At 40.3% G+C, this 26967-nt stretch overlaps 1 protein-coding gene across 9 annotated transcripts in view; it reads right to left on the bottom strand.

Annotated features, from left to right (window-relative positions):
- Window positions 1–26967, bottom strand: part of PTPN13 (protein tyrosine phosphatase non-receptor type 13) — a 981974-nt gene that overhangs the window by 547560 nt on the left and 407447 nt on the right. For 8 of the 9 annotated variants that reach the window (XM_086961883.1, XM_086961888.1, XM_086961886.1 and 5 more), the window contains 2 exons: window positions 24049–24127; window positions 10651–10873 (listed from right to left, as the gene is read on the bottom strand). In XM_086961883.1, coding sequence (XP_086818009.1) covers window positions 10651–10873; window positions 24049–24127 — 302 coding nt within the window. The remainder of the gene's footprint in view (window positions 1–10650; window positions 10874–24048; window positions 24128–26967) is intronic. The other variant, XM_086961884.1, reaches the window with a different exon arrangement.

The raw sequence follows: 26967 nt of genomic DNA, 5'->3' as shown, positions 1-26967 counted from the left end.
TTGGAGCCAGTAGAGAAATTCGGCAAAGGAGAAGTATATTAATAAAGAGCTATTGACTGGCCACATGCATTGTTTACCCCTACTTAAAGTCTTCTTTGGCCTTTTTTAATTGAATTATTACTAAATAAAATAGTCTGAAGACTGAAAGGAGAATGACATTATTCTTATTATTTTTGGATATATGCTGTGAGCTGCATTTTTTTACACAACAATGTATACAAGTGTGTTCCTTTTTGGATTTCAGTCATTGGCTTTGGATCATAAGGTTGTTATTCCTGAAAATACCTGGGGTTGCGCTCTAAAGGGTGAAGACCTCAGCACATAATGTCTGAGCAGAGGGATTGCAGGTCACTGATTCAAAGAAATATACTGAAGAAAACCCCAACTAGTTGCAGACCCATCATAGGTTAAGACATCAGAAGAGAATAAAGAAGACAGTGCTAAATATTTGTGTCACTTGAGGAACGGAAACACAACATATTACCACAAACTATGAATCTAAACATTTGAAATCCCTTATAGAGAACTATTGAGCTCTTGAATTTACACTAAATCAGCACACCAGAATCAAAAAGTCTTTAAATCAAATTAAGATGTGCATGGTGGGTCTTAACTTTGTATACAGTATACTGCATTCTAAATTATTTACCTAAACAAACTAATCTATAAGATTGCCAAAAAAGGTTAGTTTGATTTTCACAACCATAGTGTGTATGTAGCTGCAGTAATTTACCTACAATTAACCCTCCCCCTAAGCATAGGCAAATTAATCACCTGGTTACTTACCAGTAATCTTCATCGGCACATCAGAGAGAGAATTACAACGAGGTGGCAGCCCCCCATTTAACAGAAGAGAGCATATGGACAGGTTTGGTTTCAATAGGACTCCACTGCAGGTGGGTGGAGTTATTTAGAGAGTACTGGCTGTATGGTGCACTAGGAGTTAACAAATTACAGTGAGACTTGATTTGGCGATAGCCATTTATTTTAACCAAGATAGGATGGGGCAGCGTTCCTAGCATGGTTTGCCCTACACATTATGAGATGGACTGTTTTTAGCAGTGACTAAAAGTAGACAACATGTTTACCATGTTACTGTTAACACATAAGTTTATTTAGACCATAGTCTATAAACCATACATAGAACAATGGATCGCGTATCGTGATAAGACATTTAAAACCACAATTCATTTTACATATTACAGCACTTGTAAAACCATACGCATACAATATTAAAAAACACAGTTCATTTTATACAATTACAAAACTTATGAGGGCCATATACATAAAATTGGGATACTCTATAAATTCAAACTCTCCCATTCTCCTTTGTTGTCTCCATTACATATTCTCGTATTGCTTTCAGAAATTTCCCCAACGCAATTGTAGTATCCAAAGAAGACATTTCTGTAAGGAGGCAAATAGCCTCAGCCCGTGAGAACACCTCATTTTTTTAAAAAATTGGACGTAAAAATTTTTTCCGAATTGCTAAAATACATGTACAATCACACAATATATGTAAAATATTATTCCTTACACCTAGACCACATTTGCAAGTTCCATCCGGATGGATCAGGGCCACACTTATTTTTCTTTCAATCTTCCATGGATTTAGTCCCACCCGAATCTTCAAAATTTCATTTCTTAGCCATCTACTAGGCAATAAATCCAGGTATGGGTACCGAACCTTCTTTTCCCACTCATTTTTTACCCAATTCACTGATTTTTTTAGCCTTAGATAGTCCATATCTTTTGATCTAGAGTAATCAAGCCCTTGGTCTCTAAGCATCTTTTTCGTACACGCTATATTTAACAGTGGTTGGGAAAGGCTCAATTTCAAGTTTGCAGCTACCGTCTGGAGGGTTTTCTTCACATCTCGCGCCCAGCGTAAGCTGCTTACTCGAATTTCCTCTCTACACCAGATTGAAACCTTCTCATCTCCACCAGTCTCCAGTCGGTTCCAAAATCTTATTAGAGACAATTGGGACTTTACCTCCCATGATGTTAAACCCACCTCCATTCTAATTGCTTGAATCATGGAGCTATTTGGTAAGGACAACAACATCTTCACAATTTTTCCTTCTTCCCGATCCCACCCATTTTTACCACTCAGAAAAAGCACCTCAGTTCCATAAAGCACTTGTGGGGGGATCATTGCTTCAAAAGCCTTCAAAAGCGGTCTGTGTGACATATCGCCATAATCTTTGTTAAATTTTTTCAGCCCACAGACAGACGAATAGGCCTTTGCCTTCTGTGCCTCCAAGTGGGTATTCCACTTTAATGCGCCATTAAACCAGAGGCCTAAATATTTATATTCATTTACTATATCTAATTTATCCTGTCCTAAAAACCAATTAAAATTGTTTACCCTCTTTCCAAAACATAGGATCTTAGTTTTTTCCATATTCACTGTTAAGAGCTTTTTATCACAGTACTTATTGAACACGTTTAACTTCCTTTGTAGGCCCATTTCTGTTTGATCCAAAATCACAAGATCATCAGCGTACAAGAGACATGACACTTTATTATTATTCATACGAGGGCTCGCACTCTTTTCAATTTCCAAAGTCGCTGGTAGGTCTGCCAAAAAGATTGAGAAAAGCAAGGGTGCCAAAACGCACCCTTGTCTCAAGCCATTTTTTATTGGAATTTTTTGGGTTAGGGAACCCTTTATATCTCTAATGACCTGTGCCCAGTTACCACTATGAAGTTCTTTCAAGATGTTCAATAGTCCCTGTGGTATTCCATAATTTTCCAGTATCTCCCAAAGGCTATTTCGGTCTACTGTGTCAAACGCCGCTCGGAAATCGACGAAACAGCAAAATAATTTGCCATTTTGTTCCATCGATTTCCTAGCCAGGGCCCACAATGCAAAACAATGATCTATCGTAGAGTGGCCTTCTTTGAAGCCCCCTTGCTCAACCGGGATGATAGAACTTTGTTCTACCCAGACTTTTAACTTACTAAGGACTATTTTAGAGAAAATTTTTTCTCCTATATCTAATAGGTTGATTAGCCTATAATTCTTTGGGGCATATGCATCCCCTTTCTTATGTAGCGGTCTTATTATAGCTCCCTTCCAATTTGGGGGCATAATCCCTTGTTCTAAAATTATAGTAAACATTTTTGCGTAGAATTCCGCCCACCAAGTCTGATTTGAATTTAGTATCAGGGCTGGTAGGTTATCTGGGCCCGCAGCCCTAGTTAGGTTCAGTGTCTTTATTGTTCTAAGAACATTTGCTGTTAGACATTCTTGTTTTAGATCCTCTACTTGGCCACGCCAGTCCCCAGCTACCTCATTTCCAGTCCCTCCCCTTGGGGCATATAATTGCTGTATATACTGTATCCACGCTCCCTCTTCCACTACGCAACTCATCGGGGCAACCGCAGGTACCATTGCTGTCTGGATTAACTCCCAGAACTGCCGTATATTTTTGGCTTCGATTGCTTCTAATAGTTTGCCCCAACACTTTTCTTTATAGGTCCTTTTAGCATTACGGATTAGAGTAGTATATTCCTTCTTTATTTTTATTAGATTTTCTGCCCTGGTTTGCACGAATTTTTTCCGTAGGCTACGTTCTTCTCGCCTAACTTCTCTTTTCTTTAGTAAACATTCCTGATTAAACCAAGTTTCTCGCTTTGCTTGTGCCTTCCATTATTCTTATTGGCGCTTACATCATACTTTAATTCTACGCTTATGCTTTCCACTACTTGAGTTATTTTCTCAACATACCAAGGTAAATTTTGGCCACATAAGTGCCCTAATTGCACCTTTTGTTGCAGCTTAGTCAACCTGGCGATATATTTTTCAGTTAAACGAGTGGTTATCCGTTTTGGATAATCCATCTCTTGGGGGATAACTATATCACATGCTAAATGTTGAGCGATTACAAGCTCTAGTTTTAACATTTTATGATCACTACATTCCGCAGGGGCAATCCTGAAATCTTTTATCAATTCAAAATTCCAAGCCAACATAAAAATATAATCTATCGGGCATATTTGCATCCCATAATTAAAAGTTTTCTTTGCGGGACAATCCTGCGTTGTCCTCCCATTTAGACAGAATAAACTTTTTGTCGCCAAGAAGTTGCCCAAGTTGGCCGCATCAGTTGTTATTTTAGTTTCCAGGAATTCTGCTTTTTTCACATCACATGCATCTAGAATTTCAATATACAACTGATCAGTCCGTTTTGGGTTTAATTTATGATTAAAATCTCCCATTAACAGCATTAAATCATTTCCATACTTATCACACAGCATATCCATGTCATTTTTAAAATGTAACAGTTCATCCCCATATTCCTTCCTTGAGCTCCACTGCATATACACATTTAGGATCAACATACATTCATATTTTTTATCAGCAAATGATGTTTGTATTCTGCAAGCCAACAGCCACTTAGATGTCACAGGTATCTGTAAAGTCGTTATTAGTATACATGTTGAGATCAGAGTCAGCAAGCCCCCGGCCGGGCGGCCAGATGTAGATTTTTCTGCTGGGCGGTAAATTTGTTTAAACCCTTCCACTATTGGGGGTTCCCCACTGAGCCAGGTCTCTTGAATACAAATGATTTCACACTTTTTTGCGAGTTCCTTCAGAGTTTCCTGTTTTACTTGGGTACCCATCCCATTTATATTCCAAGAGACCATATTTGTGCTCCGTGGTTGCCCCCTTTCCTATTCTACATCGCTTAGGGGGTCATTTATTTCTGATTCTTCCCTATAGCTTTGTGAGGGGCCTGCCGGGCTTTCAATATTACTCCAATTTTTCCAGGACTCTACTAGGTCCGAGTTATTTATCACTATATTGATATTTTCCCGCCCTTGTTTCATTTCTCTTCCAGGTAATTTCACTTGTCTCTTTCCTAGCCCTGCATGGTACTTTAGGAAGGTTCTCTGTTGGGACACCATCTGGCCTAGTCCTAGCTCTTCTTTGGGCACTAGTCTAACCCCCTCTTTTTGAATCTCCTGTTCTGCGTTTATTATTGCTGTAACAGCCAGAGCGGAATAGAACTGTACCTTAGTAACCTCCTTGCCATCACCATTTGCTTGAAAGCCCACCTGTTTCAAGTCTTCTGTACCTATACTTTTTAGGTTTGGGCAAAGTGCGAACATATTAAGAAGATAGGACCTATTTAAAGGAGCGCACTTTTTTACTTTTTTTCCGCCCCTTCCCAATTTCACTCGTTCGAAATAGAGTTGCTTATTCCCTTTATTCATCTCTTCTCCAAATTTACCCTCATCCTGGTGTAGTTTTGTATTAATTCTACAACCTTCCTCTAGGCTAGTTTCCCAGTATACCTTCTTTTTCGCTGTGGCCTTCCGGGCGGGTGTAGTCACTTGCTCTGAAGCAACCTGTCTCTTATGTTTTATCACCTTTTCCTGGAGGGTTTGCTTTCTACAGCTGCTTTCCTCGTCCACTAGGCCCCTGTCCCGATTCTCAGATCTTAGTCTCATTGATCTAGGTACACTCGCCATCTTGTGAGGCTGGGGCTTAGGGTCATGCACTACTGCTTCTATTGACTCACGCTTTTCTTTGTGGGTTTTTATCGCTCTTTTACTTAGCTTCGCTTTCACCCTCCTTCTTGCCACTCTGTCTCTCTTTAGTATACCGTGACTCATAAATGTACTTCTTCTTTTTACCAGCATTGGCCATCTTGACACATAAACTTGGTTTCCCCCAGAAGGGGCTATGTCAGTCTGGCTTGCTGGTCGGGGTTTAGTTGTTCCACCTTCCTCTTCCCCTTCTTGACTCATCATCACTGAGTCTGCTACGGGTCTTAACATTGAGGGCATTTGAACCCTAATCCCGTGTAATTCTCCCTCAATTTTAGACAGGTGCATTTTTTGACTTTTCAAAATGTCATGATTTAACATTGTTACTTCTAGCAGACCTTGTAACGATTTTTGCACCATTAACATCAGTTCCAAGATTGAGGATGCTGGGGATTCAGACGACTCCAAGTTTATCTCAGGATGCTGGTTTTCCCCGTTTGTGTCACCGTTTTTAACCAAGCCCACAAGGTCATTGCTATTTGAAAATGCCATTTTTCCTGAGCCGTTAGAACTTCCATCTATGATTGGGGTTTTTTCATCACTGTGCCTCGAGCTCAGGCTAACTACATCCTCCAACGTCTGTCGTACGAATAGCGGAGAGGAAGAAAGTCGCGGTGAGGAAGAAAGTCGCGGTGACATTATTGTCCCTTTTTGGCCTGGCAGGGACTGTACCGATCGGTCAACTAGATTTATTGAGTCTGCCAATCGGTCATCAAAGATTAGTGACGTGCCCCCTTTCCATGGTTCCTCCTCCTCAGTAGCATTAGTCTTAGCCGGTGAAAAAACCCTTTTGAAGTGTTTTCCCACAAATTCTTTAATTGTATGGGTTGCTACATTCCCCTTACTTCCTCCCTGTTGGACATTATTAGGAGTTTTCTCTTTGTTCTTTTGGGGACGTTTTGTTTTTTCCTTAACCACAGGTGACGTCGGACTCTCTTGGTCGTCTTGTCTATTTTCGCTGCTAGGCTTTGCTTTCCTAGATGTTCCATGTTTACCATGCCCCATGTGTTTGAGGCACAAGGCCCATAGTATGCCCATGAAGGCCCAAGGGTAAATGAAATAATGAAAAGGAATGGGCGTTATCTGATTAGAAGCCCGGTAACGGTAACTAGACTCTGTTTTATCAATGATATGATAAAAAAAAGACTTTTATGGTCGTCTCCTTGTTGTAAGGACGGCTACTGTTAAGGGACAACAACAAGGATTGCTTTGGCTAAACCTTAGATGATGAATTAGGGAGGTCTGTGCTATAATGAGCTGGTTGACCTAAGATACCCCTGAAATATTAATGGGTTTCCTCTATGATCATGCTTGAAAACCTTTTAGGTATGAGAAACGCATAATAAGTCCACAAATTGATTAAACAGGTTGCTGCTGAATTGAATCTGACAAACTTCGGATAAGCGGTTAGAACATGGGGTCTACACTATGTTAGTAAGATTATTAATCATTAGTATGTTGGACTGGAGTATTACAAAGATTATGCACTGCAGGCATTGTTTTTTGAGGTTTTTCTTGCACAGCGTTGAGAAATCTATTGTTTTTAATATAAATATAAAAGGGGCTTATATTACGCCTCCTCTCTTTCCTGGCTTCTCATTGGTTCCTGTGTGTGGCACTTAATTTCCATCCATTTCTATTGGAGGTAGCATATTTTCTGCATTTACCAATGCTTGCTTCTCTTATCAGTTTCCTGTAGCCAAAATACTGTTAACATCCACTTTGGAAAAAAAAATTCATAACGTTTTGCCTCTTATTGCTTTTTACTCTTGCAGCGCATTTATACAGCACTTCATCACCCGGAAAGTGATTTGCATAGAATCACAGGATGTTGCACCATGGAGACTCGAACCCAGATCCTCAGCTCCCGAGTCAACCGCTCTGGCAGCTGCACCACAGCCACTCCGCTCCTGTGTTATTTGTCAGGGAAAAAGCAAACGCCTAGGCACACATAAGAGAGAGTCAAGTCGCTGAGCAATTCTCCATAGTGAGTCGAAATACGTGTTGGCTGGCTTGTTCTAAATGCCTTTACTTTTGGAAAGAAATAAAAAAGATTGAACTTGATTGAACTTCATATCTACATCACTTCAGGACTTTTTCCTCCCATCTGGATGATACTTTTCGCTTTTTTCACATCATTATTTACATGGACTTGACTCTCTCTTATATGTGCCTAGGCGTTTGCTTTTTGTCTGTTGTGTGTGGGTTTTCCCACACTGAATCAAGGGGTTTCAGGGCTTATCCCCTGCCTAGCTTGCACCACATTGTGTTTTCTTTGTATGACTGTACTCCTTAGCATATATTAGCTGAGCGCCTAATTTATTTATTTATTTATTTATTTTAAACATTTCTAAAGCGCGACAAATACCCGTGGGTGTCTCGGCGCTGCGACTTAAGCTGGCAATCTCAGTTAATCAAGCAGTCTACCTTATAAAGAGAGATATTGGACAGTTATTGGTCAAATAACCATGTTTTTACAAGTTTTCTGAATTGGATCAGTGAAGGTGCCAATTTTAGTTCCATTGGAAATCAATCCCCGACCTAAAAACCCTTTTCCAAGTGTAATTAGCTATTTGTCAGGGAGTTCTTTCCTTCATCCTGGGCGATGACTGATAAATACAACCCTCATCACATAAGCAAAACTGATGCATTACCAATGATTGTTAGGAGGATGTGGACTGGTCGAGTACAACCTTGTTGCCTCCTTTTTGTCCGTCTGTAGGAGGTTGAATCCTCAGTGGGTGTTGTGGTCCCTACAGGACAAAGGTCCAGTTAACACAGTGGATTCTTCATATTGATTACACTAATAAGGTATGCAATTAGGAGATTTACTGTGATTTTTGTAATGTGAGCTTAGTACAATGTAGGAGTACGAAGGGTTATGCTAAGTATTTCTTCCTTTCTGCCTTTGGTAGTTCGATTGTACCTTTGATTCCTTCCACCATATAAGAGTTGGACTTATACAGTACTGTCCGGATTTATATATAAAGAACCAGACTCCAGAATAATTTAAAGAACAAAATGTGTTTGTTAGTAATTCACCGACTGAGACAAGAGCAGGGTTCCATACCTCACTTCCTTACTTATAGAGAAGAGATTTGCCTGGTTTATGTCTACGGACATTTGCTAAAATAAATAATCCCCCCGGAGCTTGATGCATAACATGTTTACTTACTTCAAATTAAATTGGAAGGGTATCCAAAAATAAAAGTACTCTTTTGCATTATAAATTTAACTATATCATTGCATACATGCTTTATTACGGGTATTACACTTCTACGCTTAAGCATCTAACAATTTTCTGAAAGGAGACTAAGCTTTTCAGGAGCAAATATGTAGTCATCTGTGAAGATACAACCATGATCTTGAAGCAAAGACACTAGAACAGGCATACAGATGGCAAGACTGTGGAGGGCATGGTCAGGGAGACACACAAGGAGAGTGAGAGCTGAAGAGAGGGCGATAAGGATCCAAAGACAGAGCAACGGAGGCAGTAACACAGACTCCCATTGACACTGACACCACAATGAGAAGATAAGCAACAAAAAGAAGCACATATTGGAGAATGGCGGCCAGGAAGAAAATATTGAGGATCAAGGATAGATTCAGACAGACATGGGCAGGGAGCCAAAGACACAGTCCTAGAAACACAGATACAAACAACATAAAACACAATGAGACAGACGGTTAGGATAGACACCCGGAATAAACACAAGAAACTGTACTAAGGAGACACCAAGAGTAAAAAGGGACAATAAGACACACACTTTAACAGACATTGGAACAAGGAGGGAGAAGGGCACAAACAAAGAGAGAGAACAGAACTGGGAGACACAGATAGAGACTAACACAGGCATGAACAAGATGACATGGACATCGGGACACGGGAAATAAGAGACAGACCGATGAGCACCAAATACAAATACTAGGTCACAGGAAATGTGGGGCAGAAACAATCATGCACTACTTCAGGTAAGTGTGATAAAAGCAATTAACAAATGTCCATAATCCCATAAATCCTGACTTTCGAAGCATCATGATATGAGAAAATACCGAGCCATAAGTACTAGCCACCTTTGAATTCTAACATGGTGCAAAGACCCCTCAAGTGCTGACAGGCTTATCCTCTACCTAGCGAAGCTCCTTCTCATTATTTTAAATATGATTAGACTATATTTGTAACACTGCACAATACATAGCACCTGGGCCTTCCAAAGAACGGGAAAGGTTAAAAAAATAGACTGCAAATCCATTGGCAATGAGTAGACCGTGAGCAGTTTAACTCAAGATGGGGGCTTGAAGGGTGGAATCTAGTATAAATACTATGTAGAGCTCCAATGTAGCAAGAAACATCCAGCAGTTATCGGAAGTCTGAAACAGACGGAAGCTTGTGGCTAAGGATAGGTCATTTCGTTTATGGCGACATGTACAACAGTAGCATCACAGATATCTAGCCTTCAAGCATTTAGAACAAGCTGTTAATCTAAATTTCCAGTTTGGATTGGGCATCATTTAAGACTGTGTGCAACTTCTGCAATATGCAAGAAATATTCTGGAATTTTGCTAGCACATTAGAATTATCTTGAGCTCATGATGTTGAAGTTCCACCAATACATTGCAATGAAATTACATTATCAATCGTTCTCACAATGGTTATTTCACTATCCCTAGCCTCTTATCCAATTTGCACTGGTTGGTGCCTTAATTGAGGCTCCCGATTGGATACTGTTGTTTATTTTATAACTGTTTCTAATACATTATTAATAGCAAAATCGTCTGCTGTCTTCCTTTTTTGCTTTGCCCGCAATCCCTCAGATTTTTATATTCAGTAGATTTGTTTACTAAATTTGGTCTTTTAGGACACTCATTTAGATTTTTGATCTTGAGTGAAGTCTGTCATAGCAAAGGCTGGTGTAGATTTCATTTTCCAAAACCGGAGTAAATATGAGAAATAAATGTTGTTAATAAAGAATTGTTTTAAAAAAATTATCATTAGTAAGCCATGGTTAAAATGTGTGAAAGTCAAACGTAGAATTTATTTAAGCTCCTTCCAGAACCCCAAGCACCGATAATAAAAAAAATTATAGTTACCCTTAGTTTCCTTTGGGTCATCGCAGTTTCCATCGCCATCTCCCTTAAAGGATCCCGGGTGATATCCAGCATGGATGCCCGTATGATCTCTCCTGGGTACAGACTGAGTCGAGACTGCCGCAATGCCACTTTTGCCTGCATCTGCTTCATTTCCTCCTCTTGTCGCTTCTTCATTATTTCTTGGCTGATCAGGGTCCCTTCGGGGGGTGTTTCGTATTGTCTGCTATGATGAGAGGGAGAGAATATGGAGATGTTTATGTGAGGGAGGAAACAACAAGCATCATACTTTAAAAAAAATAAATAAATAATTCAGCAACATCCCTTCTTCTGCCGTTTATCACGCAAAACAAAAAAAATTAACAGAAAAAGGCAAATTATGCGATGTATTGAAATTACAAAAAAGCAAAAAACATGCTGAAAACTATATGTTTACAGAAACCAAAATGCATGTTTCTTCAATAACCAGAGAATATATGTTTGTGGCCCACCCGAGGCCCCTTTTCTATTTGGAGGTACTGATATACACAGAGCAGAGCACTTACAGGGAACAGGGCAGTACGCATCACCACTTGCAGGTTACAGGAACACAGGCAGATTTTTACAGGCGCAGGGAAGGGAGTGGGAGAGCGAAGTGGATCGCATGTAGTTATACATGGTTTAAGAGTGGGCATCAGGGTGTAGCTGGCCTATAGGGCAATCAGGTCAGTATGCATTGGCCGGTTTTCTGGCTGTTTGAGGGCCTGTTTGAAGGTTTTCTTGGCCGAGTTTTTACTGTTGGTTTCCCTGATATTAAAACAAATATTGTCTGCAGCAAGCTTAAATCTGTACAGTCTTCCATACCTTGCAAAACACTTATACAGTGTGTCGTTACAAGTACTAAGGTGTTCCAATTTGTACTTTTTTAGCTTAATAATTTACTAATGGAGTTCACTTTTATTTTGGGACCTATTTTCTCAACAAGATCGACCCTGGGGGGGGGAGGGTGAGAGATACCTTACGAATTTTAGATAACATGAAATGTGCCATTTTTATAATGCAAATTCCACAGTGGGCGTCGATGAGTGCTTTTCTGGGGCACAGGAATGAAAATGTTAATCTTTGATGTGTGAGGCTGTTCCAGAGGGAGGGTGCACAGAAGGAAAATGCATTTTCTTAGTATTACCCTTCCTGGCTTTGGGTACTTCCAGAGTTATTTAGCTGCTGCTCTAGAGGTAAGTGCATGTGAAGGGGAGGTTTTCTGGTAAGTTGCTAGGTCTCTGTGTGTATGGCTTTTATAGATGCCCTATGATATAAATGTGATATGTGCTGGCTTTCGTATTGTCCCATTAAACATACAAGGGTCAGCTGGACAGTGCTTGTACTGTTCCATTAAAGGCACACAGTCTGCTACGAAAACGGGCTACAGTGGCATTCAAAGCATAACAGCTTAATGTGAAGTTATGAGACTGTCCCATTAAACCGAAGCAGCTCGCTGTGCAGGAACTGAATTTTCCCGTCCATAGCGCTGATGCTGGTGACAAAACTTTGATTCTGCCTCCTTCAAATCATAGCAGCCACCTAATATCCTTCAGCAATCTCCCAATAAATGCATGTTCGCCAGCCAATAATATTTCATGTTGTCCCCAGTCCGACTCTGAGTGGCTGAAAGTGATTCATTCAAAGTAAAGAAGGGTGGCTGAGAAGCGCGCACAAACTGCTCTACTAAATGTATAGCTGCTATGCATTTAAGGATGCCCAACTTGAAAAAAGCCGATGTCATCAAAAAATAGAAGTTCTCTTAAAAAAAGGGCAGACACCCTTTCTGAGATTAACAGGACTTCTGAGAGGTGGTGGTGCTATCCCACCAATAGTGTACTGCCCTTTGAAGAAATCTAGCAACTGTCCTACTAAAAGTTCAGCCACTCTGAAAAATACAGGGAATACCCAAATGTGATTGTATGATAGAATATTGTTAACAAAAATATTGTTGCACGTAAATATTGTGGCCTAAATATAACTTACAAAAGTATTGTTCTAATAAGTGTCCATGTTCTACTAACTCCAGTGAGGTGATTTTTTTTCCGAACATTCAGAACACAATATTTTTGCCAGAAGATATTCTGTTACCACACCTCACAAAATAAATAACAACAGTATAACGGGGAAATGTAGATAATAAACTAAAATTCCACTGATACGCCCAACTCAGACACTTTACAAATCAAGATCAAAGCGGGTCGTGCGGGTTGGCCACACAGTTCATTAATGCTGCAATGAGATTTCCGAAAAGTTGTCAGACTTGCAAGAAGACTAGCAGTAATCTCAATCCCAAAGAAAAACTGATCGATCCAGTATTCGTGGGTCCTGAAAACATAAAGCAAAAAGAATCCACAGAACCACGAGAAAAGTGGTGTTCACCTGCGTCAGGAAAATAGCCTTAGTCCTAAGGGCATGTTTGTCTGAAAAAATGTGGTAAAAGGAGACAAATACACTCACTAGCATGCAGAGTCAAAGTAAAACACAGTCTTTAATGTATGGAGTCTCAAAGAAAAACTAATAAAAGTTCCACTGAGGCATAATAAAAGGAGATGGAGGAAGCAAACAGATCAATCCCTTCAGGAAGTGCATGACACTAAGACATTTTTAAAATGACAGCTGATTTGGTAAGTGCAGGAAAGACATACCAGATCAGGAAATCACAAAGCACAACAAATTAGACAAGCACAGCTTGACGGGGACAACTCTCCCTTGGCGCACCAAGAGATAAAACAGGATAAATGCCCAAAGTAAACTGACTTGATAGAGGGCAGGCTGACTGACAAAATCACCAAGAAGATCAGAGTAATTCAGAATGCACTACTCAGTCTCCAGAAATGAAGGTGAAAGCTCTGGAGTTTAGAGTCCCGGACATACTTCTTTCCTGCAAGAAGAGGTCTGTCCTGAGTGGAACAGAGGAGGACGGCACTGCAACAGATTCAGCAGGTTTCAGTACTACACCCTCTGTGGCCAGACTAGCTTGATTAAGGTCAAATGCATATGGTCCAGACGCAATTTCCTCTGAAGCCAAGGAATCGGAGCTATGGCAGAAAACATCTATCGGAGATGGAAGTTCGATATTACAGTGAACATGTGTCCAAGGGCTCCCTGCAGCAGAAACTGTAGGGTGCAGATATGAGGACATTGTGTGTTCTTGGGAGTGGCAAAGTTGTCCATCGGAGTACCCAGAGTGGGAAATGGCACTAAACCACCTCCTGGTGAAGACATCACTGCTGATTGACCAGATCACACTAACTGAAATTGCCTACCTGAACATTCAGGGAGATAGCCATGTAGGTCATGACTAGCAAAATATTGTGAATCCTAGATGTCGCAGTACACCATTTCAATTGTATAGTCTGTAAGAAACTGAATTGACGACCAAAAATAGAGGACAGGAATACCTTGAAGGCAAAGCAGACTGGACAAACCTTAAGAAGATTATGTAAACCATAGTCTTCTGATGACCAAAGCCCTGAGATGACTGCTCTTCAAAAGAGGGAAGAGGAATCGATCATTGCAATGACCACAGATGGAGGGCAGAAGTGCGTCCCACATTTAAGGTTGTCGGTCTCCAGGTCTCAAGCTGCTTCCGGGGATGGACTTCCAAGTGGTGGGTCCATTAGATTCAAAGGCATCATTCGAGTTCTTGCAGGTGTGACGGAGCACGAGGAACTAGCAAGATGCATGAGGCTAGCAGGTCCAGCACTCTTTAGGTTGGTAGAAGAGCTACCTCCTGAAACATCAGTTTCAAGGCCTGAATTCCACAAACATGCTTGGAAGGTAGGAATTCCTTAAAGGAGACTGAGTTCCGCCCTGCCACTAAATAAATACGACAATGAGAGGGGTGAGAATCAAACAGCAGGGAGAACATGGCCAGCAAGTGGTCTGACACCAGCTGTTGCAATTCCACCTTCAGGAACCAGTGGTGGAGGCACAAGAATACAAAAATCCATGACCGATAAGGATGTTCAGCGACCATAGATCTTACCTTTGTGGATGAATCTTACCTTTGTGGATGATTCAGAAGATGATGTCAATCCAAAGAGGAGGACAACTAATTGATAGTGAGTTGAGTTCACCCTGAAATGTAGGTTCCTGTGCGGTTAAAAGATCGAAAAAGTAATATGCATGTCCTGCACATCAAGAGACACCATCCAGTCATTGAGCACCAGGGCCATAAGGACCTGTCAGAGAGATAACATTCTGAACTTCTCTTTCCAGAGGAACGCATTCATAATGCAGAGGCCCAGAAACTGGATGGAGATCTCAGCCTTTCTTGTAAACAAGAAAATCAAAGGAGTAGCATCTTTGATCGATCTCATTCTCTGGGGCCAAATCCGATTCTCCATTAATCAACAGAGCAAGAACCTCATGCTTCACAACGCAAGCATGGTTCTCCTTTTTTGACAGGGAGAATCAGAGGTGGCAGTTTCTAGACGGGAAGGACATAGCCATGCTCGACCATCTGCCAGGATGGTAAATGGAAGGACACAATTCTTTCTACAGGCTGAACATGCCTCCTCAAGGAAGGATGTAGCTCTAACAGGACTCTTTGGGTTGCTGCATTGGCTGTGAGGGTTGCTGACTCTGAAAGAGAAGGCCCTGAAAATATCCCCTGAACTTCAGTACTGCTGATGAAAATGGTGAGCAGGAGGTGTGAGTTTCCAGCACAGAGCCACATATTGATCTTGTTTGAGGTGCACCTGTGCTGATTTGGCCTTCCCGCCAAAGAGACGAGATCCATTGAAGGGTATGTCCATAAAATGTACCTATACATCCATTGAAAAGCCAGTGGAAAGCATGGTGGCATACAGCAATGGAACAGCCTGTGGACTTCGCCACAGGCTGTTCCTACAGTCTCCAGGCCAGAGAGTGGGATATGCTTGGCTGTGTCTTGCCCATCACAAACAACTTTTGCAAAACTGGTGAAAAATGTTCCAGAAATTTTTGGACAACCAGATGTGCTATCTCCCGTAGGGCATGGGAGTAAATAGTTAAGAGGCAAGTTGCATTAGTAAAACAAAGGACAAGGCTATCAAAGAGAAACCTTCTTCCATATTGCCTCAATCCTCTTCGACTCTTTCTCCAGAGAAGGAGGAATGAGTCAGGGATCTGCTTAGAGGAAGATGTCGCCTGGACAAGGAGCCTCTACGGAGAGGGAAGAGCAGGCAAGAGTTGTATGACATAAAATGCTTTTAAGTAATGTTATAATGTTTCATCAAAATTAACTCATAAATATATGCAAATGTTAGTCATTACAGATGATTAAATTCTATTGGAAAGACACCTTGCTTGTTTTACACTGATCATTTAAGTGCCTGGTTAAATACTGCACAAAGAATTGCCTGAAAGGGACACCTCAGCTTCTAAATAAGACTTACTAGGTTCTAAACAGGGAATTATATTCTAAAATAATTATATTTCAAGAGTATGCTAAAAGAAGATTGATTTGGTTTCAATGAAAGAAATGGACGAGTGTAAGTACTTCACGGTACAGTGATATGAAGAAATAAATGGAAAAAATTAATACTCAGCCACATATCTATGACACAAGACCTTGCAATACACGGTCGTACAACACATTCACTCATTTCCAACTATTTGATCCAATGTACTCCACATTATACAAGAGGACTGCTCCTCAAGGACTACAACAGGAGCACCTCGAGACATCCTCCCTGGTGACACAAACCACTCCACAAGCAATAGAACCGAGCCAATCCACCCAAGCTAGTGCTTCTTAAACTTCTGGAAGAAATAGCTAAATAAACACATAAACAAAGACAAAAAACAAAGCATGCTGCTAATGAATCTATATGGCTAAGTGTATAACTATCTATGCAAAAGTCAGAAAAGTTAACTGGTAACACAATGCTATAAACTGAAATGCAGGATGACGAGTGGACTAAACACAGAATAATTTAGTAGAGACACAACTTGAGTGCTATATATTGGTGCATAAGCATGCACCTATGCCGTGAATCATGCAGTACTTTACAATTACATGCGCATGGCAACTTAGGCCGTTTCTAGCAGGCAAGGTACCTATCGTAAATTTTTCTCTTCCAAAAATAAAAATACAAAAATGAATACATGAAAAGCTATTTTTGCCTGAAACAAAGTACTTTGTTGGGTGGCATGATGGGTGGAGATGCAAGAAATGGTACCTTGCTCTCTCTAATTATCATGGAAATAAAGACCAGTTAATTGTTTGACTGCTTTCTCTCGTGGTTAGCTAGAAGGCAGCAAACACATAGGGCATGCCAAACGGCAAACACTAACTACCGAAGGCAACAAGTGCAGCACAAAGAAAGCTTTCTCAAAATGTCCGAAAAAACAAAAAAGTCTGTCAAGAAAAAGTTTGCCATAATATCCTTAAAAGTTACGAGAAGCAAGCTATAACGAGCTGCAAAATTAAAAAAAGTAAGAAGACTAAAATGCAACGTTAAGAAAACCAAACATTGGCAAAGTCAATAGGTCTCACCTTTTAGACTTATTAACTTTGAAAATGTCTTAACAATGCTGTACAACATCGGCAAGATGCTGCGCAGCGTGGCCAAAAGTAAAATAAATAAAAAAAGTAAGCGGCATTCAGACACGGCCGAAATATGAGAGAGCTGGAAAACACATCCACTTTCATTGAGGAGTTGTGCAAAAATGAAGGCGCTCCCTAAAAGTGAGCAGTGAAGGAATAGAGGCCAGCCAGTCAGAGACGTTGTGAAGAGACTATGCACCACTTGAGTGACAAATACAAGGACAAGTTGGGTGAAGGACAGTCACTGAATAAGAAGCAATCAAATTAGTGTTACGAAGCCAAACAGGTAAACGGCAAACCCTTGTAAATTTTTGGTAAGCCCATAACAGGTCATCCGAAACCAGACATCTTGAGCTGTCTGGTGGGATCAACCTAAAAAGGAGGCCAACATAAAAGAAACAAGCATTGGAAAGCTAAGCTCATAAGTCTGCCTTCGATGTGTTAATGCATGTAAACACAGGTAATCAAACAAGTGCTGTTCACATGCGTTGCAAGCACAAATATTGTGTATGACATTAAAGTCTGTCCTGTGATGCCGACAAAAGCAGCTACCTTTCTCTGTAAAATTCACACAAGAATTAAAGAAGTGAATGTGACAAACAGCATGATGATCAAGTTTACTTTTCAGGTATCAATGGCCCCTCATGAATAACAGTGTAATCCCATCCTGGAAGGCAGAATGATACAACACAATAACCAAAAGCAGGTGAGTGGGTAATACTGATGTGGATGGAGCCAAAAATGTCTACGTATAAAGAATTGGCAACAATTCAATATGTAGACTGTAGCGCTCTCAAGCCAGACCTAAAAAACTACCAGCACAAGAAAGAGAGGAACATGGCAGTCAATAAGTACAGTGGGAATCACTTTTACTTTTATAAGAGAAAACCAAACAACATTCAGTTTCTTGCCAAATGGGAAAATTATGTTTTACAATACACTATGTTCACCTAGGTGTTACTCAGCACGCTTTATGCTGGACATATATTTCTCTCCCTGTTCAAGACCTTTGAAAGTCCATTAACACAGCTTCTGCCTTTTTACCACACGTACTTAATAGTAACATCTGATTTAAACATGGGAACCAATTAACAACCCAACATACTTTATTTATGTTCATTTAAATGTCTGTCCATTGATTCAAAGCCATTTGCTTTTAAGCTGTTATTATTATAGAAATGCTATTCTGTTTGTGAGCAATTTTCCAGACTTTGATTTTTGTTTTATCTTTAGGAACATACTTTCTTCAGAATGACACTTCCAAAGAAAAGGGTAAACCTTTTACTATATGTGATCATCAACAGCATTTTATTTTTGGGGAAGTAGTCTGATGTTAAAGATATCCGCCACGTAGGACAGGTGTTTTTCAATGTATCCTCCCATTGTAGTTACCTCAAAATAATAAGTAGCTATTAACAGACGCAAATAAACAGGTTGTTTGAACACTTTGAGCCAAACAACACCTCATTTTCAGAGGTGTGGCTGCACCAATGGACAAAACTCTTTGCTGCGTGCCACAGAAACCTAATAACTCAACTGGCAAACAAGGATGAGACATTTCTGGAAAATCCTGCTTTGCTAACAAATTACACTAAACCTGAATAGCTCTAAAACCTGCGTTTCAGGAAACAAACTTGTTTCCTACTCTGCCAACTCCCCGCCTCTCATCTTACCCATCACCCCAGAATATTTGAAGACAACCGTGTCTACTTTAGATACCAATCCTAGACGTTCAACGCTGATGCTTTCTGGTGTTTGCTCTCCCAGCTTCAGATTTTAATCATTATACTGCATTCTTTCCTGACTGATATGGGATACATACCATGGTGCTCTATTCACCAGTGGACTCCACTGCCCTGATATCTTTACTACGCGAAAATTTGAAGACACATGTAAGACCTACAGAAAAAGATGGCCAATTTAGCAGGGTGGAACGGGGATCTGACTGAGAACATTTCGTGGCTTGCTAGTGGCAAAACGGTCACTGTACCTTGCCCACAAGAGGCTGAATAGCCTGGTTCAACTCTGCATTGCTAGTGGCATGGCACCAAAGAAGTGAATGCTGGACTCCTGGCGGCTGGCTCTAATACTATTTATTTATTTATTTATTTGTAAAGTTTTGTCAGACCTGAAAAATCCCTCCTGGCCTGACTTTAGGCGCAGTGCCTCAAGGCAGTGGAGTGTACACTGTGCATCCATCACAATGGAATTTTGCAGGAGGCATACTTCAAATACAAAAGTAAAATATTGCGTTATTTGTGAACATCTTCTAGAACGGTAGCTGTGGATGAAAGTCAAGTTTTAGGGCTGATATCCTTATAACGTATTCGAATGGAAGAAGTCCTAGGCAACAGAGAAGGTTGTTATTTTAAGCAGTAAGGCATTTCAGTGGTAAAACGAAGCTCCTGAAATGGCTGTGCCTAGAACACATCTCAAGGTTACAAATGTATATTTTGACAGTGCCAGGCTCAGCACTTCATCTTTCCAAGGTCGGCAGACTGAGTATCCTCATGTTCAGAAATAAAAGGCTGATGATTTGTTGTACATAGTATTATATAGAAGCATGTAATGAGCAAAATTCTAATATCCTTGTCAGCAATAAAAGCTGTCACGCTTCTTTGCGCCATTCCTTTGGATTTCTGTACATTTTGCCGGACTACATAGAATTCTCTTCCGCTCTGTCTTCGGACTGAGCCCAACTATCTGAAGTTCCGCTGGAATTTGAAAACATGGCTATTCAACCAGTAATTGTTGTTATTTCCATACCTTGTTGGTCAGCGCCGGGAAACCTTTGGGTAGCTGTGCGCTTAATAAAATTCATAATAATAATAATAATAATAATAATAACTCTGTTTCCTGTGATATGTGAGATTGCCCTATAATCCTCCAAACATGTAGTAGTCATCTTTCATATGGTGCTTTTTAACATAATAGGACAAACTCTGCCCGACTGCACTCTGCACCAGCTTTTAAATCAGCTTTACAACCTCAGACAACCTCTCTTCAGACGCATGTCTTTGGAAACAATCGTGCTGAAGGCACACATCTCCATTAATGCATATTGGGCGAGTGCTGAGAGGCACAGGTGGATGATTCTAGATATCACAACACCGAGACCAGGGTCTACACGGCTAAGCCCACAAATTTCCAGCAAAATGATACCTTTCCTTCAAAGTTTTGAGGAGACCATATGGAACGCTGCACAGATTTCTTGTTGGTTTATCACCCTGTGTTTTGATCTTGGTCTTTCCAAGACCACCCTCAAACTTCCCCTGTATAATACCTGTTCTCCAAGGCCAAGGGAAATACCAATGCTCACTTTTACACACTTTTTGGAAGCATTGGGGATAGAAAGAGACCACTTAAGTCCAACTACTAGAGAAAAACAAAGAAATGAAAACACCGCTATTGGATTTCTAGCAGTCACGCTCTACTTGCAAAGTCTAGCTGAGCGTCCAATGGACAGAAGGGAAACAGATTGAAAAAAAAATCCACATTTAAATAAAAAACTGTATTAAAACCCAGAGGACTCTGTTTGCCACTTTTAAAAATATGTCTTGCAGCATTTTGCATTCCTTCTGAGACTGCTCTCTTTATTGTGCCTTGAATCTGCTCCAAGGTCGGTCATAATATCAGAAGACCTGATAATGTGACCACTACTGCTCCTATTAACTAAAAGGTTGGTGCTTGGAGAACAAGCATCCTAATCCTTCGAGTACTGTATTCCCTTCAAATATTACCATACAGGCTAGAGCCTTGACACGCGGTGCTGGTCTGTGCTGAATATAACCACAAATATCTCCTCTCTTAGGGGTCAGGTTACCACCTTTAAAATCGTGTCTTTACTGTGCCATTTTAATCAGCTGCAAAAATACCCTCACACTATTATTCATGCCTTTTAAAAAAAAAATATTACTTCAATGTGTATGGGATTATATTTGGATAGGGACGCCTCTAGAATCACTTTGAATAAATGTTACAAGACTCCTTCGATGGCGATTTGGGGTGGCCGACATACAACCATACAATAGAGCTGAACACCTTGCAGTGATTTATTTATGGCTTTATTCCCCCCAGTCAGATCTTGCATTGATAACCGAGATATGGGCTATAGGTGCAGTGAACTTTTGAAAACTATTTATATGGGGGCCGCATGCTGCCCTCACTTCCCCTGGAGACAAGGTGGATATTGAACTCTGGCGGGTGGAGCGCCTCTTGGGACATTGGCAGGCACAAGTGAATAATTAAGGGGACTCAGCTTTGGGTGATCTTACAGCTCTTGAGAGGTTTTGGGGTTGGGATCTAATCAGTATCTCTACACTGGGGGATGTAATGATGGGGACCTACATGCTCTCCTTTGACCAACTGTGGACCTCCTTCCACCTACATAAACAGCAGTTTTTCTGCTACCTCCACCTCCACCATGTCCGGCATTCATGCATCGCTCATCTTGATGAGCTGTCGGATCCCAATCCCCTTAGAAGCCAGACTGCCAACAGACGAAGTTGGGCGGTGGGAGCCCAGGACATTGGATGAGGTTCTGGGTTGGTTCCTGACCACCGAACCCAAACTTGCACTACTCCACATCACTATAGTAATTGACTCCAACAGATACAAAGAGGCTTTCCTTCATATAAGTTTATTACTGATGGAGATTCCATGAGATTGTGGGAAAGCCTCGCACACGTACCTGGAGAGGTTGGCCAATATATGAGATAACTGTATAGCTTTAATGTTTTGCATTAACAAATGTAGTGGCTTCCCAAAATAGACCAACAAGAAATGGGCCGACAGGCAGGACCACAGGAGGATTGTTGTCAGGGGCAGAGATAGGTCCCAACTTTTGGAAACACAAGATCATCCTGGTTGATGGAAATACTAAAGGGTATGTTGCTCCTGTATGATTGATGCAATGGATTTGATGACATATTGATGGTGGCAGGTGGAATGTCTACTCAGGAGATATATGTTTTTAAGCATGGCCAAATAAATGCAAAAAATCACAAATATTTAACATTAAAATGCATTTTGGTCTGGCTATGTGATTTGAGGGTGAGCCTGCCATCTTCGAAATGGCTCCGTTAGGATGTCTTACCATTGAATTGCATTACTCTAAGATATTGTAGCAGCCTGGGGACGGGAGTTTTGGAATGATTGTGGTAGCTTAGCACTGAATGGCAGATAACTGATCTCCAAGGAGGGACTGGTTTTAAGACACAATATTGTTTCCAGACAAAGCTAACAATATTCATAAATGTGGGTACAATTTAGAAACTGCACCTTGACAAATCATTTACGTTTTGTGACTGAAGGGCCTAAAACAGACAGGATCTGCACTTTGATGGTGATGGTTGTACAGAAGACAAGGAAAATACAGGGAAATAGAAAACTGCTGTCAAGAGTTCAACTAAAAACAGAGTACAGTGCATAAAATGCCTGAATGTGTAAAACACTGACTTATCCATTGGCGCAGTAATGTGGGCAGACCTTGGTCGATTCTGCCAATGTCGGCTCAAATTTCAAATTCTCTCTCTGTTCTGCTTAGCAAGGCTCTTAGACCAAGAGACATATCATATTTTGTTCATTGCCAGCAGAACTGAGCTGCTGCAATGCCTCTCTTCAAGGTTTCGTGAGAAAGGGTCTGCAGAAGAAGTGAAGGGGGAATGAAAGGTGTAGAAATGATTAGCTGGCGAAAACCCAGTCAATCACAGACTTAAATTCTGTATACTTTGCGAAGATGACGGTGAGACGACTCGATGAAACAGTTATTGATTTGAGTATATAGCAAGAATTGCAAATGCCACATAATTATGAATGTACTGCAACAGTCACATTTTCTACCAATTCTTGAATAATTTGCAAATGTTCACACTAAATAATATTTTTAAGTTAAACCAATCAAAGGTTACTTAAAAAGCATGACACGTGGTGCGGTGTAGGAGCAGGTCCTTTGCAAAGTTTCATTTGCCACCTTTCTGTTGCAGATTCGGGTATTAGACGTTTATTAAGTAGGTAAACCTTTAGTCCATACAATATTAATCTGTGTTAAAATGAAGTTTTAATGAAAGACTACAGCCAAGGATGTCCTTCATAATTTGACTTTTCATGCTGTGTAATTTGGCCCCCTATTGCCATATAATTCAAGTGGCCCTGGTCACTGTACATTCCTAACTGCAATAATGGGGGTGCCTATGAGTACCCTGGAAATCTGAAATATGTTCAGCTTGCCGTGAGATATTCTTTCAGAAATCTACTTAAAACACTTTTAAGACCTTTATACTTGCTGTGTTGTAGGGCAGGAGTTGGAAACTGGCTTTAGGAGTCAGTCACTGCTGTAGATAAGATGAACTGGAGTCACGGTGTACAAGTGCCTTGAGATGGTGCGATGTAGTGCAAATATATGGTACAGATGAGGTGAAACGGAGTCATGGTGCTTAAGTGTGGTTAGCTGGAGTCACTGGCAAACAGTGGTTTGAGGTAGACGGGTCTGTGCAAGTGGGTTTACTGGAAAAATTTGATGAGAGATTGTATCATAGTGCTTGAGCTTAGTAAGCTACAAAGAAAAGGCTAGCAGAGGCAAAGCTGTATGGCTATTGGTGAGGAGGAATAATGTGCGAATGGCGAGGAAGTCAGATTGCATAACCGCATAAAGATGGTGAACTCGCAGAAGAGCCTTGGATTGGAGTCATATGGTACTGCCAACATGGAGACAAACTCCTAACTAAAGCTGGAATGCTACAGAAAGTAAGCCAGAGAAACAACGCTTTACACTGCTAATAGCCTCCATTTTTCTTGTTTTTGTTATATTGCAACATTGCACAGCAGTGTAATGTCAAACTATTTACCTCTGTCTTTGGCCTGTGTCTGCATGTCCTGCTAAACCACCAGTCGAGTCGTATCTCTTTAACCCATCGGCCTTCCTTCCTAAAACATGGAAATGAAAATAAAGAATGTTACCCAGGAGGCACACAACTGCGATCTGGCTGTACAACTATGCATTAGAGAATACAACCACAGACCCGCGTTATGAGATAGAGATTAAAGCAAATGCATTTCATAGAGCGGTATTGACTACACTGGTACACAAAATACAGTCTTGGATTCAAAGCATAGCCAACATTTAAAAATATAACATAAAAACTCTAATCCAGATATTTCTTGGAAAACATCTTTATTTAATTCAGCTTTTGAAACTGTTCATATTTACAGTAAGGAGGAAAATTGAGCATATTAAATATTCTAGAAAAGATTTAAGGAACTCAAAATTTACTGAATCTGTGAGGAACAAGCAAACTCTCATGATTTTGTCGCTCTGTGGCCCACAGTCTCTAAAGGGCATCGCCATCTTGAACACTGATCTCCTAATAAAACCTCATTATTAGATTTGTAGCATCAAAATACAGTACATTACCGACTTGAAAACTATTTTTTCTGAAACTGCCTCACAAATAAAAAGTGGGCCAACAGCTGAAAAGTCAGAAGCATGGTACCCTCATAATATAGCCTTATAGCCCTCCGTAGTGGGCTATTTCCGCCATTAAAGGCCTGCTCCAGCGTTTGGCGAGGGCATTTAACAAGGGGCGGAACTTTAATACTGGTATAGTTCAGATATGGAGGGCTCTAAGGCTATTATAACATTCCGCAACTTGAGGGCAGAATGTCCTAACAAATAAAACAAGGCCTCATGGTGCCAGAGGGGAGTGAAATCCCCTTGGGCTCTGTGAGACCTTTGTTCACAGCAACGACACCAGGTTTCCTCTGAGCAGTCATATTCGATTTCAAATTATAATTGTGTAATAATATATGACAACTAGAAGTTATTTGTAGAGTACCGAGGTATAGTGGTTTGTCTAGGCTTCACATGGGAGTTCTTAGGAACTTTTATGTTGTGACATCTGTGGTAGTGGGGTGTCTCTATTTGGTTACCTTGAGTGGCACCAATACTATAAGATTGTACTGACAAATTGGACCAATCTACTGTTTATGACTGATGTGCAATCCTGTAATACCATCACTATCTGTCTTATTATATTGAGCTTTTCACAGTTGATGGGGGACAGCCAGGAGAAAACAGTGGACAATGTACAGATTTTTTCATGAAGACTTAAAAAGACACCTTTCCAAAAACAATAATTACATTTATTAAGTAGGAAACTCGGGCCAAGGTGATAGACAGTATGAGGTTGTTCTCCTGAGAATACAAATAATTAATTTAGAATGACCAAGAGAGGTCAAGCAAAATTCATGTCCTGAAGGCAGGCGACTTGTGGTCGACAGTGTTTTGACAGAAGTTACTAATTTGCTTTTGGATTGGGCTCTGACCCAGTCGAAAGTCTGCTTTTGACCTCAGTGTGGTCTTGCCCAAATACCTTCTCTTTGGTTCTTTGCCTGCCTGACTTTTTGAATACATCAATATTGTGTTTCATTATGAGCAAGCTTAAGCTCCTTACAGAGTGAATAACGTCAGTATCGAAAACGAATCCTGACAGTACACGTACTGCATATTAAATCAATTTACATTTACAAATCATTTAATCAAGTATGGATATACAGTTTTCCATTATCAACCTGATACAAGAATCGTAACAGATCATGCACAGTTGCAAATTGTATTTATAACCCTAGCTCAAATACAGGCAATAATAGCTCTTACTCCACTTGAGGGACTTCCGTTGGACATTTGACAGCAGTTAATGACCTTAAACATCTGCGTTTCTGTGCCACTAGGTCACTGTGCATCTGGCTAATAATAATTTCAAAATATCCAAATTACACACGTACTAGGGGCTATTACACACACATGAGAGGAAGTGAGAAAACAGAGGAAAGGAAGGAAAGAGAAAGACAAAATATAACAACACAGGAGGATCAAATGCTAAATTACATCCTTTATTTTTAAAAAAGTATTCATTAAATCAATCTTTACATTTCTTACATTTCATTGTGCACAACTAACATTAAACTTTGCTTTAATATACAATTCATCTTAAGGTTCTGAACAATCGCTGCACAGAGCAAAATACCCAAATCCATAGTGAAATATACGCATTATTAATTCATAATAAAGGATTTTTCAAATATGTAACTTTTCTTTAGTTTGCCACTCCACGTTTTGTTGGTTGGGATAATCAGTTTTCTGTAATATGTTTTAATACCTGATCAGACAACAAATGTAGAGAACCTTCAAATCAATTGCCTAATTTAAACCAGAATTAACGATTAAAGAATTTTGGGGCTGGTGGCAACCCATAATGTTGGGGATCCGAGAGCATGCAAGCCGGCATAGATCGGCTGAGTGGCAACAAAAAAGAGATTAAGAAAAATATTGATTATAAACTCCGTCACTAATGGGATGCATGTATGGAACAGACTGGAAACCAAAACACTGTAATCCCTTTTAAGAGGCAGACAGTTCCCATTGATCGTCTGAAATTACTTTTCTGCATGTATGACAGACAGGACAAGATGTTAATTTAATCAACTGGATTGTTTGGTGTGTGTTGGGAATACATTTCACCCATAACTAAAACCGACAAGAGTAACATACCGAAAGCATTTTACCCAAAATCATATCATCAACACGTATAGTTCAGATTAGGAGATAAACCACAAATCTAGACGTTTCTGTGTAGAAAGGATGTATGGAAGACCCAAAGTTCTGGACCGAACTGATGCACAGACAAGGCTCCTATTTATGGTGTAGTACTCAAAGTGTATCGTTTGAACAAGTACATCAAAGGAGAATGATTTTTTCTGGTAGGGCA

This window comes from Lissotriton vulgaris, chromosome 3_1 (genome assembly GCF_964263255.1).
Source record: "Lissotriton vulgaris chromosome 3_1, aLisVul1.2, whole genome shotgun sequence".
NCBI lineage: Eukaryota > Metazoa > Chordata > Amphibia > Caudata > Salamandridae > Lissotriton > Lissotriton vulgaris.
This window is presented reverse-complemented; position numbering and strand designations above follow the sequence as displayed.